The sequence below is a fragment of the Panthera tigris genome, chromosome C2 (genome assembly GCF_018350195.1).
Source record: "Panthera tigris isolate Pti1 chromosome C2, P.tigris_Pti1_mat1.1, whole genome shotgun sequence".
NCBI lineage: Eukaryota > Metazoa > Chordata > Mammalia > Carnivora > Felidae > Panthera > Panthera tigris.
In genome coordinates this window covers 14,360,011-14,372,673 of record NC_056668.1, presented here as the reverse complement: position 1 = coordinate 14,372,673, position 12,663 = coordinate 14,360,011, and the positions used below count along the sequence as shown (strand labels likewise).

General features: G+C 37.7%; 1 protein-coding gene across 1 annotated transcript; it reads left to right on the top strand.

The window, feature by feature from the left end:
* Positions 1-615: 615 nt before the first annotated feature.
* On the top strand, positions 616-9,147 carry LOC102950719 (keratin-associated protein 21-1). Its single transcript, XM_042998316.1, has 2 exons — positions 616-711; positions 8,836-9,147. Exons 1-2 carry the CDS (start codon positions 616-618, stop codon positions 9,145-9,147), a joined length of 408 nt encoding a protein of 135 aa, XP_042854250.1.
* Positions 9,148-12,663: the final 3,516 nt, after the last annotated feature.

Below are 12,663 nucleotides of genomic sequence, written 5' to 3'. Positions count from 1 at the left end.
TGAGGGAGAACAATCCTTGGCTTATAGAGGGCTGGAGACAGGTTAGAGCAGAGTGAAGACTGAAAGGCATCAGAGGAAACTATTTAAAACCTTCGACATGAAAGAAGTTGAGGGAAAGCCAGCTAGGGGCGATCTGGTGTTGAGACCGGCTTTTTACTATCAAAAGACTTGAGCATGTTTATAGACTGAAGGGAAGGTGTCAGTGGAAAAAAAAAGGAGCTGGAAATATAGCAACAGAGAGGATAATTTATCAAACAAGGTGCTAACAGAGATGGGATTTAACGCAAAATGCAAGAATGATTTTTTGGACAGGAGGGAGGATATGGTTTCCTCTGAGACTAAGATAAAAGGCTAAGAGACAGGTGCAAATGTAGATAAGTGTGTGGGAAGAGAGTTGATAGAGTTTTCCCCTGATAGATTCTCTTTTCTCCGTGAAATATGAAGCAAGAGTTACAGACAGAGGAAGGCGGAGGCAGAAGTGAGCACTGAAGAGGCTTTAGGGCTGATGGTGAAGGGTAGAATGAATAGCTGTGGGGGAAAGAAAGAGAGAAAGAAAGAAAGAAAGAAAGAAAGAAAGAAAGAAAGAAAGAAAGAGTTCTGAGAACAAGGGGAAGGATGATCAAGCGGCACTGGGGACTCAGCCTACACCGAGAATGCTGTCAACGTAAGTGGCACCACCCCGTGTGGCACTGGGGTTTCCTCCGGCAGCAGGTGGGAGCCTGGGTTTGGAGTAGAGAAGACTTGCATTGATGCACAGATGACAGTTGACCAGGTAAGGGGGCTAGAAGGAGAAAAGAGGTTGCTGAAAGAAAGGTAATGAGTGAGACAAACCGTAGACAGAAGGCCATATAATTTGCCGTCCACACTAAATACACTTGAATATCGAAGGTGGCACTATTAAGAATACTCCCAGGACAATAGCTATGAACCAGAGCACGTATCAGAAATTATGTGAAAAGCATAACATTAAAATGAGGTGATCCAGAACAAAAATTATATTGATTGTCTAGATGAAATGACATGGCCTTCAGTGAGGCGTGAAGAATTGGGAAAAAAATAAGAGGGTAAGGAATATTGGTTTCATTTTTAGAAAAGGAGCACCCTCTAAGATGGACAAGTGTGGATCTGGGAGTGATTTGCTAGTAGAGCAAACGTGACGAGGGTACCAAGGGATTTTGAGGTAAGAGTGCTTAAAATCAGCGTCTGCATTAACATGTGATTTGATGGATTCAGCGTAAGAATAGAATTCAGCCCGAGGTGCCACGGTCTTCAAAGCTTCGGAGTTAGAGCCTGTGATGGTGGTAAACGACACATGCCAGAAAGCGTGGCAAGATGCCGGACCAAGGGAAGTAAGGATTCGGGAACCTACAAGAGCAGTCTCCTAGTACCCAGTGAGAGAAATGTCACCCTCAGTGTCTCCCAGGACATAATGCCAGAGATGCCAGCTTCAACCATCTGCTAAGCACGGAGAACACAAAGGCCACCGGCCAAATAAGATTGTTCTATCCTCTTACTCTCCTTCTCCACCCTTTGATTCAGTACAGGGGGAAAAAAGCAGCTAATAAGTGGCTAAAGAGGTCAGCTTCAAAAATACGGTAGAGAACAAAACGATCACCTTCCACTTCCTTTTCCTACCACAAGTCTGTTTCGAGGGAACCATTGTTTCTGACACTTGCATCTTGGATCATTCTTATCTCTAAAGTTAAAATGACATTTTCAATTGCTTCATAGCATCATCTAAAGTATGAAATGAGTTTACGTATGTCAAACACTTAGATTTGCACAATATTTGCACAGTATTATGCAGGTGTTAACATTTATCAGCATCACCACCACCATCATCATCATCAACATCATCATCATGCCATTAGAAGTTGAATGTGGAATCTAAAAGCCTTTCCCTCTTGGGGCGCCTGGGGCTCAGTCAGTTAAGCGTCTGACTCGTGTTTTCAGCTCAGATCATGATCTCACATTTCATGAGTTCCAGCCCCCCGTCAGGCTCTGCACGGACAGTGCTGAGCCTGCTTGGGATTCTCTCTCCCTCTCTCTCTCTCTCTCTCTCTGCCCTCCCCCTTTCTATCTCCGAATAAATAAACTTTTAAAAAATAAAAATATAAAAGCCTTTCCCTCTGACTTTTAATCTAAAATGTTGCATGCTATACACATAGGGGACTGTATTTGGATGTGCTGTGAAAACTAAAAGCCAATGTAGAAAGGGCTAGAAGAAAAGGCAGCAAGAGGAGAATAGACTAGAAGGAAGGAAGTCGAGAACAGACTGACAAGTGCTTCGGGCTCACTTGACCGGAAGGTTTCTTGTTTAAGTGGACACTAATGAAGCTTCTATGTAAATAGATCACCACAGTGCAAGTGTATATGGACAAAACTTTCACCAGAGCAGTACCTGTAACAGCATGTACAGGTACAGTGTGGTGAAATGTTTTATTGTTTCCCCAAAATCTCTCTCTTCTTTGTAAAACAACTATATGTTCCCAATACCACTGATGCTGGGTTTGCCATGTGACATGTCTGGAATGTAAGGAATATGAGCGGCTGTGACTTGTATCGCATAGGAACACGCCCATTCAAAAACATCACAAGTTTTGAATATTTGAATAACAAATGGCTGAAATATTCCTAAAGTTAATTTTTTTAAAAGATACTATAGGGGCGCCTGGCTTAGTTGGCTAGGCATCTGACTTTGGCTCAGGTCGTGATTTCATGGTTTGTGGGTTCGAGCCCCACATCAGGCTCTGTGCTGACAGCCTGCTTCAGATTCTGTGTCTCCCTCTTTCTCTGACCCTCCCCTGCTCATGCTCCGTCTCTCAAAAATAAATGAAACATTAAAAAAAAAATTTTAATTAAAAAAAAAATACCATAAACTCAGAGACTAAAGAACTCAACAAGCACCAAGTAATAAGAACACAAAGAAAACCAGGACAGGTATTATCATAATCAATATTTGGGTAAACTGAAACATTTTTTTTCATTTTTTAATTTCTTTAAATGCTAATTAACTTTACACTAAAAATAGTAAATATTATTATAATAGCAAAGTGTGGGAGGAAGGAAGTACACTGGTATAAGGTTAGTATATATGTTATACTATATATAAGGTTAGTATATATGTGTAAAGTGGTATAATATTACTTTCAGCATGGAGTGGCAAATTAAAATATGGACTGTAATCCTTACAGAAGCCATTAAAATCACAAACATAAATATATCTAATAAATCAATGGAGGAATAAAATGGAACACTAAAAAAAAATCTGAAGGAGACAAGAAAATAAGGTAAGAAAAGGAAATAACAAATGTAGTAAGTAGAAAACAAACAACAAGGGGCTCCTGGGTGGCTCAGTCGGTTGAGAGGCCAACTTCAGCTCAGGTCATGATCTCATGGTTCCTGAGTTTGAGCCCCGGGTCGGGCTCTATGCTGAGAGCTCAGAACCCAGAACCTACTTTGGATTCTGTGTCTTCCTCCCTCCCTCCCCTCCCGCACTCGTGCTCTGCCTCTATCTCTGTCTCTCTCAAAAATAAACATTAAATAATTTTAAAGAAAAAAAAAATAAAACCAAATTGCAAGATATAGACCCTAACACAACCATGACAAAAATTACATTAATTAAAATGGTCTAAACATGACAATTAAAAATAAGACCCATATCTATGCTCTAAAGGAAACCCACAATACATATATAAATGCAGATAAATTAAAAATAAAAGGATGAACAAATATATACTACGCATATAAATTATTAATATATAGTAAACACCAGTTTAAGAAAGTTGGAGAGGCTATATTAATATCAGATAAAGTAAGCCTCAAACCAAAAAATAATTCAAAAACTAAATTCTTCAGTGAAACACAAAATCCCTAAGAATCCTGACAATAGCATTAAGAATGGGATAAAAGAGGGGCGCCTGGGTGGCGCAGTCGGTTAAGCGTCCGACTTCAGCCAGGTCACGATCTCGCGGTCCGTGAGTTCGAGCCCCGCGTCAGGCTCTGGGCTGATGGCTCGGAGCCTGGAGCCTGTTTCCGATTCTGTGTCTCCCTCTCTCTCTGCCCCTCCCCCGTTCATGCTCTGTCTCTCTCTGTCCCAAAAATAAATAAAAAACGTTGAAAAAAAAAAAAAAGAATGGGATAAAAGAAAGGATGTGCATTGCTGTAAGTTTATCTTATGTGAAATAGTATCACATTATTTGAAAAAAAAGTGATAAATTAAGATGCATACCGTACTATTTGTAGCGACTAATAAATAACATTATATCTCATAAGCCAGTAGAGGAGATAAAGTAGAATTAATAAAACAATAAAATAAGCCAATAAAAAATTAACAGATGGGGGGAAGGACAGGTTAGGAAATAGAAAACAAATAATGAGATAGTACAGAGTTAAATAAAACTGTGTCAAGATACATTGAATTTGAAAGTAAAAATATGTTAACTATAAATAAGAATCAAACGTGGCTTTTCCAGAATTAATCCACATTAAATGTAAAGACACAGAAAGACTAAATAATAATAAAGGTGGAGCAGATATATATCATTACCAATCAAATACATCTCAGAAAAAGGCATATTACTAAAGCTGAAGAGTAATATTTCATAATGATAGAAAAATCAATTCCTTAATAATAATTTTAAATGTGCCTGCACCTAATGACAGAATTTCAAAATGAGGTGAAGCATAAACTAAAAAGTGCTGAAAGGAAAAATGGAAAAATCCATAATTTTAACTAGAGATTTCAAAACAATTATCTTGGCTATTGATAGAACTCAGTAGACAGAAAATCATATTTATGGGAGCAGGAAGATATCAACCAAATTGACCAAATTGGCACCAACAGGGCATTATACCAACCGTGGTTGAATGTACATTGTTTTCACATGCATATGGAATCCTCCAAGATCGATCATAAGCTGGACTATAAAATAAGTTCTAATAAATTAAATTCAATAAATTAAAAGGCATAAATTCCACTGTATTAAATAAAACATTAAGAACACAGAAATACCTGGGATATCTCCAAAACAACACAATCTAAATCTCATGGATCAAATATGAATCACAAAGAAAGTTAAAAAAATTTTTGAAAGAATTACAAAGACAATAAAAAAAGATACTACAAGTTGTGGGATTATATGTCAGCAGTGACTGCAGAATAATTTATGGCTTCAAATGCATATCTTAGAAGAGAAGAAAGTTTTAAAATCAACAATTAAGCTTTTGCCTTAGAAAAAAGAACAAACTATCAACTATGTAGAAGAAGGGAATAAAAAAGATAAAATCAGAAATCAATGAAATAGAAAACAAAGAATAAGATCATGAAACTAACATTAAGATTTTTTGAAAAATCTTAACCTAAATTGATAATTTAAAAGGATTACAAATTTACATGATCAGTATGTAGATTAAAGAAATGACATCACCACAGATCTTATAGACATGATTAATAGATACAGGCATGGGTGAATAATTTTGTAACAGTAAATTCGACAACTTAAATTAAATAGAAAAATTTCTTGAAGACTAACATAATCAAAACTAGTACAAAATAAATATGAAATCTAAATAAGCTTATATCTTTGAAAAATACGCATATTTTTTTAAATGTTCACATACACACATACAACATTCAGGTCAAAGTTCTTAAATGATAAATTACATCAAATATTGAATTTAAAAATATCTATGTCATATTAAGGGAGGGGGAACATTTTTCCATGACAATACATAAGACCAATGTTACCAAACAAAAATGTTTTAAGAAATATTTGCATAATAAATCTTTGTCAAATAAAATTAAACTAGGAATGCAAAGGTCTTTTTACCATGTGACAATCAATAGATTTCACCATATGGACAGAATAAATAAGGCAAAAGATATCAACGATCGTCCCAACAGATGCAGAAAAAAACACTTAAAGAAATGAATTCACACTCATGTTAGCCAGAGGTAACCACTATTTGTATTGCTATCACTGATAATTAATGTTTTTCCTGTCCTTTAGCTTCCTATAACGTTATATAAATAAAAGTATATTGGCTGTATATTTGGCACCGGTATACATGATTTGTATATTAGATACAAAACATTTTGTTCGCTGTCTTATGGTCCTGTGTTCCAAGCTGCCGGAATAAATACCCTGAAACCCACTTTCGCAACATGTTAATAATTAAGAAATATTATTCAAGACTACAATGGCTTCCATCACATTCTAGATCACCAATTTGTATCAGAAATCAGATGTGTGTTCAAGAATAAATATATTTGATGTTCAGTTCTGCACAATGTCACCAAAAATCCTTCAAATTTCCATTTCTGAGAATTGGTTTAATTTGGCGTAGCTAAAATAGAATTTAAAATGCTTCACCTATAAATTTGTTGATCCACTAAATGGGACAGTGTATGCAAATACTCAGCATTGGCCCAACATATATTTTAGTAAGGAGAAATCATTTCCCTCTTCTCTTCATATTTTCTCAAAGGAATGATCACCAACTTCTCTACCCAGTCACTAGTTGGGAAAGTCAAGTTAGCACTTCATAATGGATTGACTTTTTCACTTTGTGGAGGAAGGAGTAGATGCCAACACAGGGTTCTTGCCTCTGTTTCCTTTTAGAAAGCCTGCAGTTAGGGACCAGAGAGGATAATGCCAGCCTCTCATGTTGATCTACTAAGTATAATCCCTACATGGATCCTTTTTCATTGACAGGCCTGCTATCTACAAGAATGGCAAATAAAAAATAGTCACCATTGTTTCTTTACATTTTACTGCCATTTCTTTATATTATGAGTGCCTAATTAAGACTATCAATAAATAAGGAAAATAAAGGTAGGGATTCATCACCAGGAGCTTCACTGTAAGTCAGTTAAGCTACCAGGATTGAGACCATACTATTAAGCCTCCATTTGGGCCAAACATGTGCTTTGTATGATGTGATTCTACCTGAGCCACCACTTCCTGGAAATAGGGACTCTGCCAGGAGATGACCAGAGTCTGACACACTCAAAAGACTCATTGAGACTGACCTTAAAATGAGACCATCTTTGCTGGAGGAATACCGGGTTATCAGGCATATCAACCAGCTGCATAGAGATTCTTATCTGTGAGTGAAAAGGAGATATAAGAATACATAAGGTAGGGGTGAAATTATACCTGTCTAGAAGCGCATGTTGAAATGTATACTATCAGTATAGAGAAAATTGGGATGGAAAATAGAATATCTCATAGGCAATAGTGCTACCATTTTTACCCAATGACCTGGGTAAGACACTAAATTTTCCTAAAATGAGACTTACATTAGATTAATGTAGAGCATAGTAGGTCTTGGAGCTGCACGTGAAAATACTTTTACGTAGATGCCCATTAGAAAAACCATTAGTCATGACTTACCTGTTTTGCCACACCAGTAGTTAAATAGCTACAAGGACAGCAGTATCTGTCTCCTCCTCCTCCCCCTACACCACACACACACACACACACACACACACACACACACACGAGGGTGCAAATGATGGAGAGACATGAATATTTATGATAAGTACTATATACTGTAAAAGTTACTAGTTTTCTTGGAAAGTAAAACTAGAAATTTTCCCACATGAAAATTGTTAACACTATACATAAACATATGAGAGTAATAAAATATCAAAGCATTTTTCCCCCTAATCGATAGAAAAGTCCACCAATCAGTGCACTTATGACCCACAGGAGTCAAAGATTAGATTTGGTCAAATTTAGACAGACGATAACAATATTGTATAATGTTTCCAGAGTGAAAATTCCATTTTGTTTACTGGAAAATTCACACTGACATGGTCAAGATCTGTCTGCTAATAATGTTCCTATCAAGAAGGACACTGGGGCGCCTGGGTGGCTTGGTCTGTTGAGTGTCCGACTTTGGCTCAGGTCATGATCTCACGGTCCATGAGTTCAAGCCCCGCGTCGGGCTCTGTGCTGACAGCTCAGAGCCTGGAGCCTGTTTCAGATTCTGTGTCTCCCTCTCTCTCTGCCCCTCCCCTGTTCATACTCTGTCTCTCTCTGTCTCAAAAATAAATAAACATTAAAAAAAATTAAAAAAAAAAAAGGACACTAACATTTCTCAACAATCATGTGTTTATGTATTTTATTTACAAAAATATATTTACAAAGACATACATTGAAAGCAAACATTTTGAATAAAGAAAAAAGTTGTTTCATTTATAGGTTTGACTGGGTTAAAATCCTCTTTCCTTCTTTGAATTTCTTATCAAGGCAGATGAAATCAGTAACATAAAGATTTTGTGTCCTCGCACCTCTGATAATTAGGGGAGAGCTGACTGAGATACAGAGGATCTCCCAAATTAGTTTCATACTATATTTAATCTTTGTTCCCTACTTTAATCTCATTACTGTTACGTAATCTACAAAACATAATTTGACTCAGGCTAGAACAAGAGGCAAAACTATATTATGGAGGGCAATAGAATTTGGGGAGGTCAAAGAGAAAAAAGAATTGCGGTCAAGAGCAAGTCAATTGAAACTACTGAAAATGTTCCCTGCGTTATATGATATCTGGTTATAGAATGTTAAAGTGAAGATTTGTTATGAAAGACGGTTTTGTAAGTGTGACTCTACCCTCTTATTAAAGGTCTTCAGGGGGGTTAAAGCAAGCCTCCTTAATGCCTTCAGGCATTGGGCTCTGGTCTTGAAACAACACACTAATTAGATGAGTCAAAAAATTAGCCAATGACAGGAGCACGTGTGGGAGCCACCCCCCAACCCTGAGGCATATAAAAGGCCCCCTGCAGGGAGAAATCCACACCGAAGTGACACTTCTCTCCTTCTCTAGCCAAGCACAACCTCAACAGCCAACACCATGTGTGGAAGCTACTACGGAAACTCTTATGGAGGCTGCGGCTATGGAGGCTGTGGCTATGGAGGCTGCGGCTACGGAGGCTGTGGCTACGGAGGCTGCGGCTATGGAGGCTGTGGCTATGGAGGCTGCGGCTACGGAGGCTGCGGCTATGGAGGCTGCGGCTATGGAAGCTCTGGCTACAAAGGCTGCGGCTACAGAGGCTGTGGCTATGGAGGCTGTGGCTACAGAGGCCTGGGCTGTGGCTATGGCTCCTGCTATGGCTGTGGCTCTGGCTGTGGCTACTAGTAACGAGGGCACCGTGGGGGACTCTCACCCTCTACGCCTGGACGTGGGATTCACCAATTCTGAGCCCCACACGTTCTGAGCCTTTCCCTTGGGTGACGATATCCTGCAGGATGAAAGTCTAGTAGGTCTGTTGCTGCCTACAGCCTAACCTACGGATTCCCTGGATTTACCTGGTGGAGTGGAAGATGGTGAAATTCACCTGTGACCCCACAGTTCCGCCTTCATCAGGATGATGGTGTCACAGCGACTGCCTCGATGATGTCCATGCTGGAGTTGGTTTCTGTGTTGACCTAATAAAATTGTCCAGTCTGAACAGCAGCCCTGGTTTTTATGTCATTCATTTGCTGTCCCAGGTGTCTTCCTAACATATTTTGGTTTCAGTTTACAAGAAAGGTAACAATTGTCTCCTTAGGGAGATAGTTTCCTGATATTCCTAGGTCAGCTTCTTGACCAATTCCATTGTCAATTGTCTTAGGAAAGTAACTTATTTTTTCGAAGCTTCAGTTTCCTCCCCTGCTACTGAGGGAATAATCTTTTTATGCTGGGTATCTCTTAACACCAAATGAGATATTATTTTATAAATTATAAGTTAAGTTTTGTGCGGTGTATCGTAAATAATTAAGAAAAATGATAATTTCCCCAATGTTATATTCATGTATCTCTTAAAATAAATGGATGTGGTTATATTCTTCTCTACTTCTTTTTTTAAAAAATATTTTAATAAAAGAAACAACCTAAGGAAAATTTTTATAATCTATTACTTCCTAAGGTAGGAGTAGATTGTAAAACTATGTGGCATGCATGGTGGGCCATAATAATTGGATAAAAACAGCACTGAAGGTATAGGCAAAGTTTCAGGGTCTCACAATGCAGTAACCAAGATGTGTGCCAGGTGCTTGGTCTCATCTGAGTCTCAACTGAAAAAGGATCTGCCTCCAAGCTCACATGCTCAGAAGAATCCAGTCCCTTATGTATAACTGAAGCTCAACATTGACTGTTGGCTACAGGCCTTTGCAGGCTGTCTCCTGGAGGCTACCCTTAGCTCCACTAGGCTGCCTCTAAGTCCCTGTCATGTGGATTCCCATATACTGTTGCTTGCCTTCTCAAAGCCAGGAAGGAAGGAAGAGAGACTCCAACAAGAAGGGTGCCACAATACGACACAATTCTATGCAACATAACCACATACACACAATTACATATGTCTTACTCTCTTTGCCACATTTTATTTATTATAGGTAAGTCACAAGATTTGCTCAAACTCAAGAGAAGGGGATGATACAAGGCACTGACACCAAGAGGCAGAAATCACAGAGGCACCTTAATTGTCTGTGCATCACTGATATCAATGCTGTGTGTCCTTCCTAATAGGGAGTAGGAAGCTTCCCTTCACCTGCAATGCTCTGGAACCATCTATAATATATTCAGAATACCTTGTCTCTAAAGATTTGGTAGAATTTCTCTGAGAAAATATCTGAATCTGGAATATTTTGTGGGTCACTTCGTTAATAATTTTCTGTTTGTTCTAAGAAAATTAATCTCTTTGTAATTCCTCAGTGTAACAGTATCAATTTTGATAATCCGTATTCCCCTAGGAATCTGGGTTTTCAAATTTATACCCATAAAAATGAGCAAAGTAGATTTGTATAATTTTAAAACTTATTTCCATATTTCTTTCTTTCTTGTTATTTACTTTGTACATACCTTTTCCCTTTTTTTCCTTGACCAAGTTTGCATGTGATTTATAAATGTTAATTGTTTCAAATAATCGCATTCTGAGTCATTTTTAAAATTTCTTTTTTTTTGTCTTTTCTCTACTAAGTTCTGTTTATCTATTTTTATCATTTATTTAAAATGTTTCCTTGCACTTTATTTGGTTTACTTAGTTGTTAGTTATGAAGCTTTTCTTAACTGGGTTGTTAACTCATTCATGTTATTTCTTTCATTTTCACTGACAGAAAGTGGTTAGCGTTATGTGCTACGATTTTTTTCTCTAATTACTGCTTGAATTTTTTTTAATTCTGTTAACTACTCTTTATTACTGTTATTTATTTTAAAATGCTATAGTATTTATATCATATTAATATATACTCTTATGTATATTAATATGATATAATATTCATACTATATTTTATTTTCACTTGAGAATTGTTTAACCAAAGAATTACTTTCCAGGTGAAGTGGATTTTCTATTCTTTGTTTTTGTTAACAATTTTTAGCTTTATTGCATAAAAATCAAGGAGTGTTTTTGCAGTATTTTTACTTTAAAAATTTACTAATTTTTTATTTGTGACTTAAATTTTTTTTTCAATGTTTATTTATTTTTGAGAGAGACAGAAACAGAGACAGAGACCAAGCAGGGGAGGGGCAGAGAGAGAGGGAGACACAGAATCCAAAGCAGGCTCCAGGCTCTGAGCTGTCAGCACAGAGCCTGACATGGGGCTGGAACCCATGAACTGTGAAATCATGACCTGAGCCGAAGTCAGATGCTTAACTGACTGAGCCACCCAGGCGCCCCCTTTGTGGCTTCATATATGATTAATTTTTGTGTATTTTATGTGGAAGCTTGGGAAGGTTTATTTTCTACTATCAATGGAGAGATAGATAGATATCCTTAAGTGCTACCTTTTATTAACTTTTTGTGAGAATGGTATATTAAAGACTTCATTATTAGTGTGTTTCTACCTACATCTCCTTGAAAAATAGAGAAGGGATAGAGTCATAGACATGTATTCTTCAAAGAAATAGTTTCTGGGTTCCAGGGCACCTGGGTAGCTCAATCAGTTTAGCATCCGACTCTTGATTTCAACTCAGGTCATGATCTCACTATTCAGGAGTTTGAGCCCGACATTGGGCTCTGCGCTGACAGTGCAGAAACTGCCTGGGATTCTCTCTCTCTCTTTCTCTCCCTGCTCCTCCCCCACTCACACTCTCTCTCTTTCTCAAAATAAATAAATAATCATTTAAAGAAAAGAACAGTTTCTGTGTTCTGTGTTTTGGGCACAAAAGTAAAATACTCACAAGTGTAATAGCTCTTGTCCAGTATCACTTTGGGAGAAAAATATTGGGGTTCGAGTACCAAGGCTTCTGCGATTTTCTTAAGTTACACGTAAGAATGTGGTATAAATATTTAAAAGAATTTTCCAGTGAAGACACCTGGGCCTACAGATTTTTTTTCAAACGTTATTTTTTTAAGTTTATTTATTTATTTTGAGAGAGAGAGAAAGAGAGAGAGAGAGAGCAAGGGAGGGGCAGAGAGAAAGGGAGAGAGGGAGAATCCCAAGTAGGCTCCGTGCTGTGCGCACATAGCCCAACGTGGGGCTCGATCCCATGCACCGTGAGATCATTACCTGAGCTAAAACCCAAGAGTCAGATGCTTAACCGACTCAGCCACCCAGGTGCCCCTCTGTCTTATATTCTTGATCAATCTGTCTATAATTTATCAATTTGGCTGATTTATTCAAAGTGCCAACTTTGGGTATTATTGATTTTCTTTTCTTTTCTTTCCAGTTAGTTGAC

Excerpts from the sequence above, each read along its gene's own strand:
- LOC102950719 (XM_042998316.1), top strand. The coding sequence starts at position 616 with ATGATCAAGCGGCACTGGGGACTCAGCCTACACCGAGAATGCTGTCAA. Across the intron at positions 712-8,835 it reads GGGGTTTCCTCCGGCAGCAG|CCAAGCACAACCTCAACAGC; the intron begins GTGGGAGCCTGG and ends CTCCTTCTCTAG.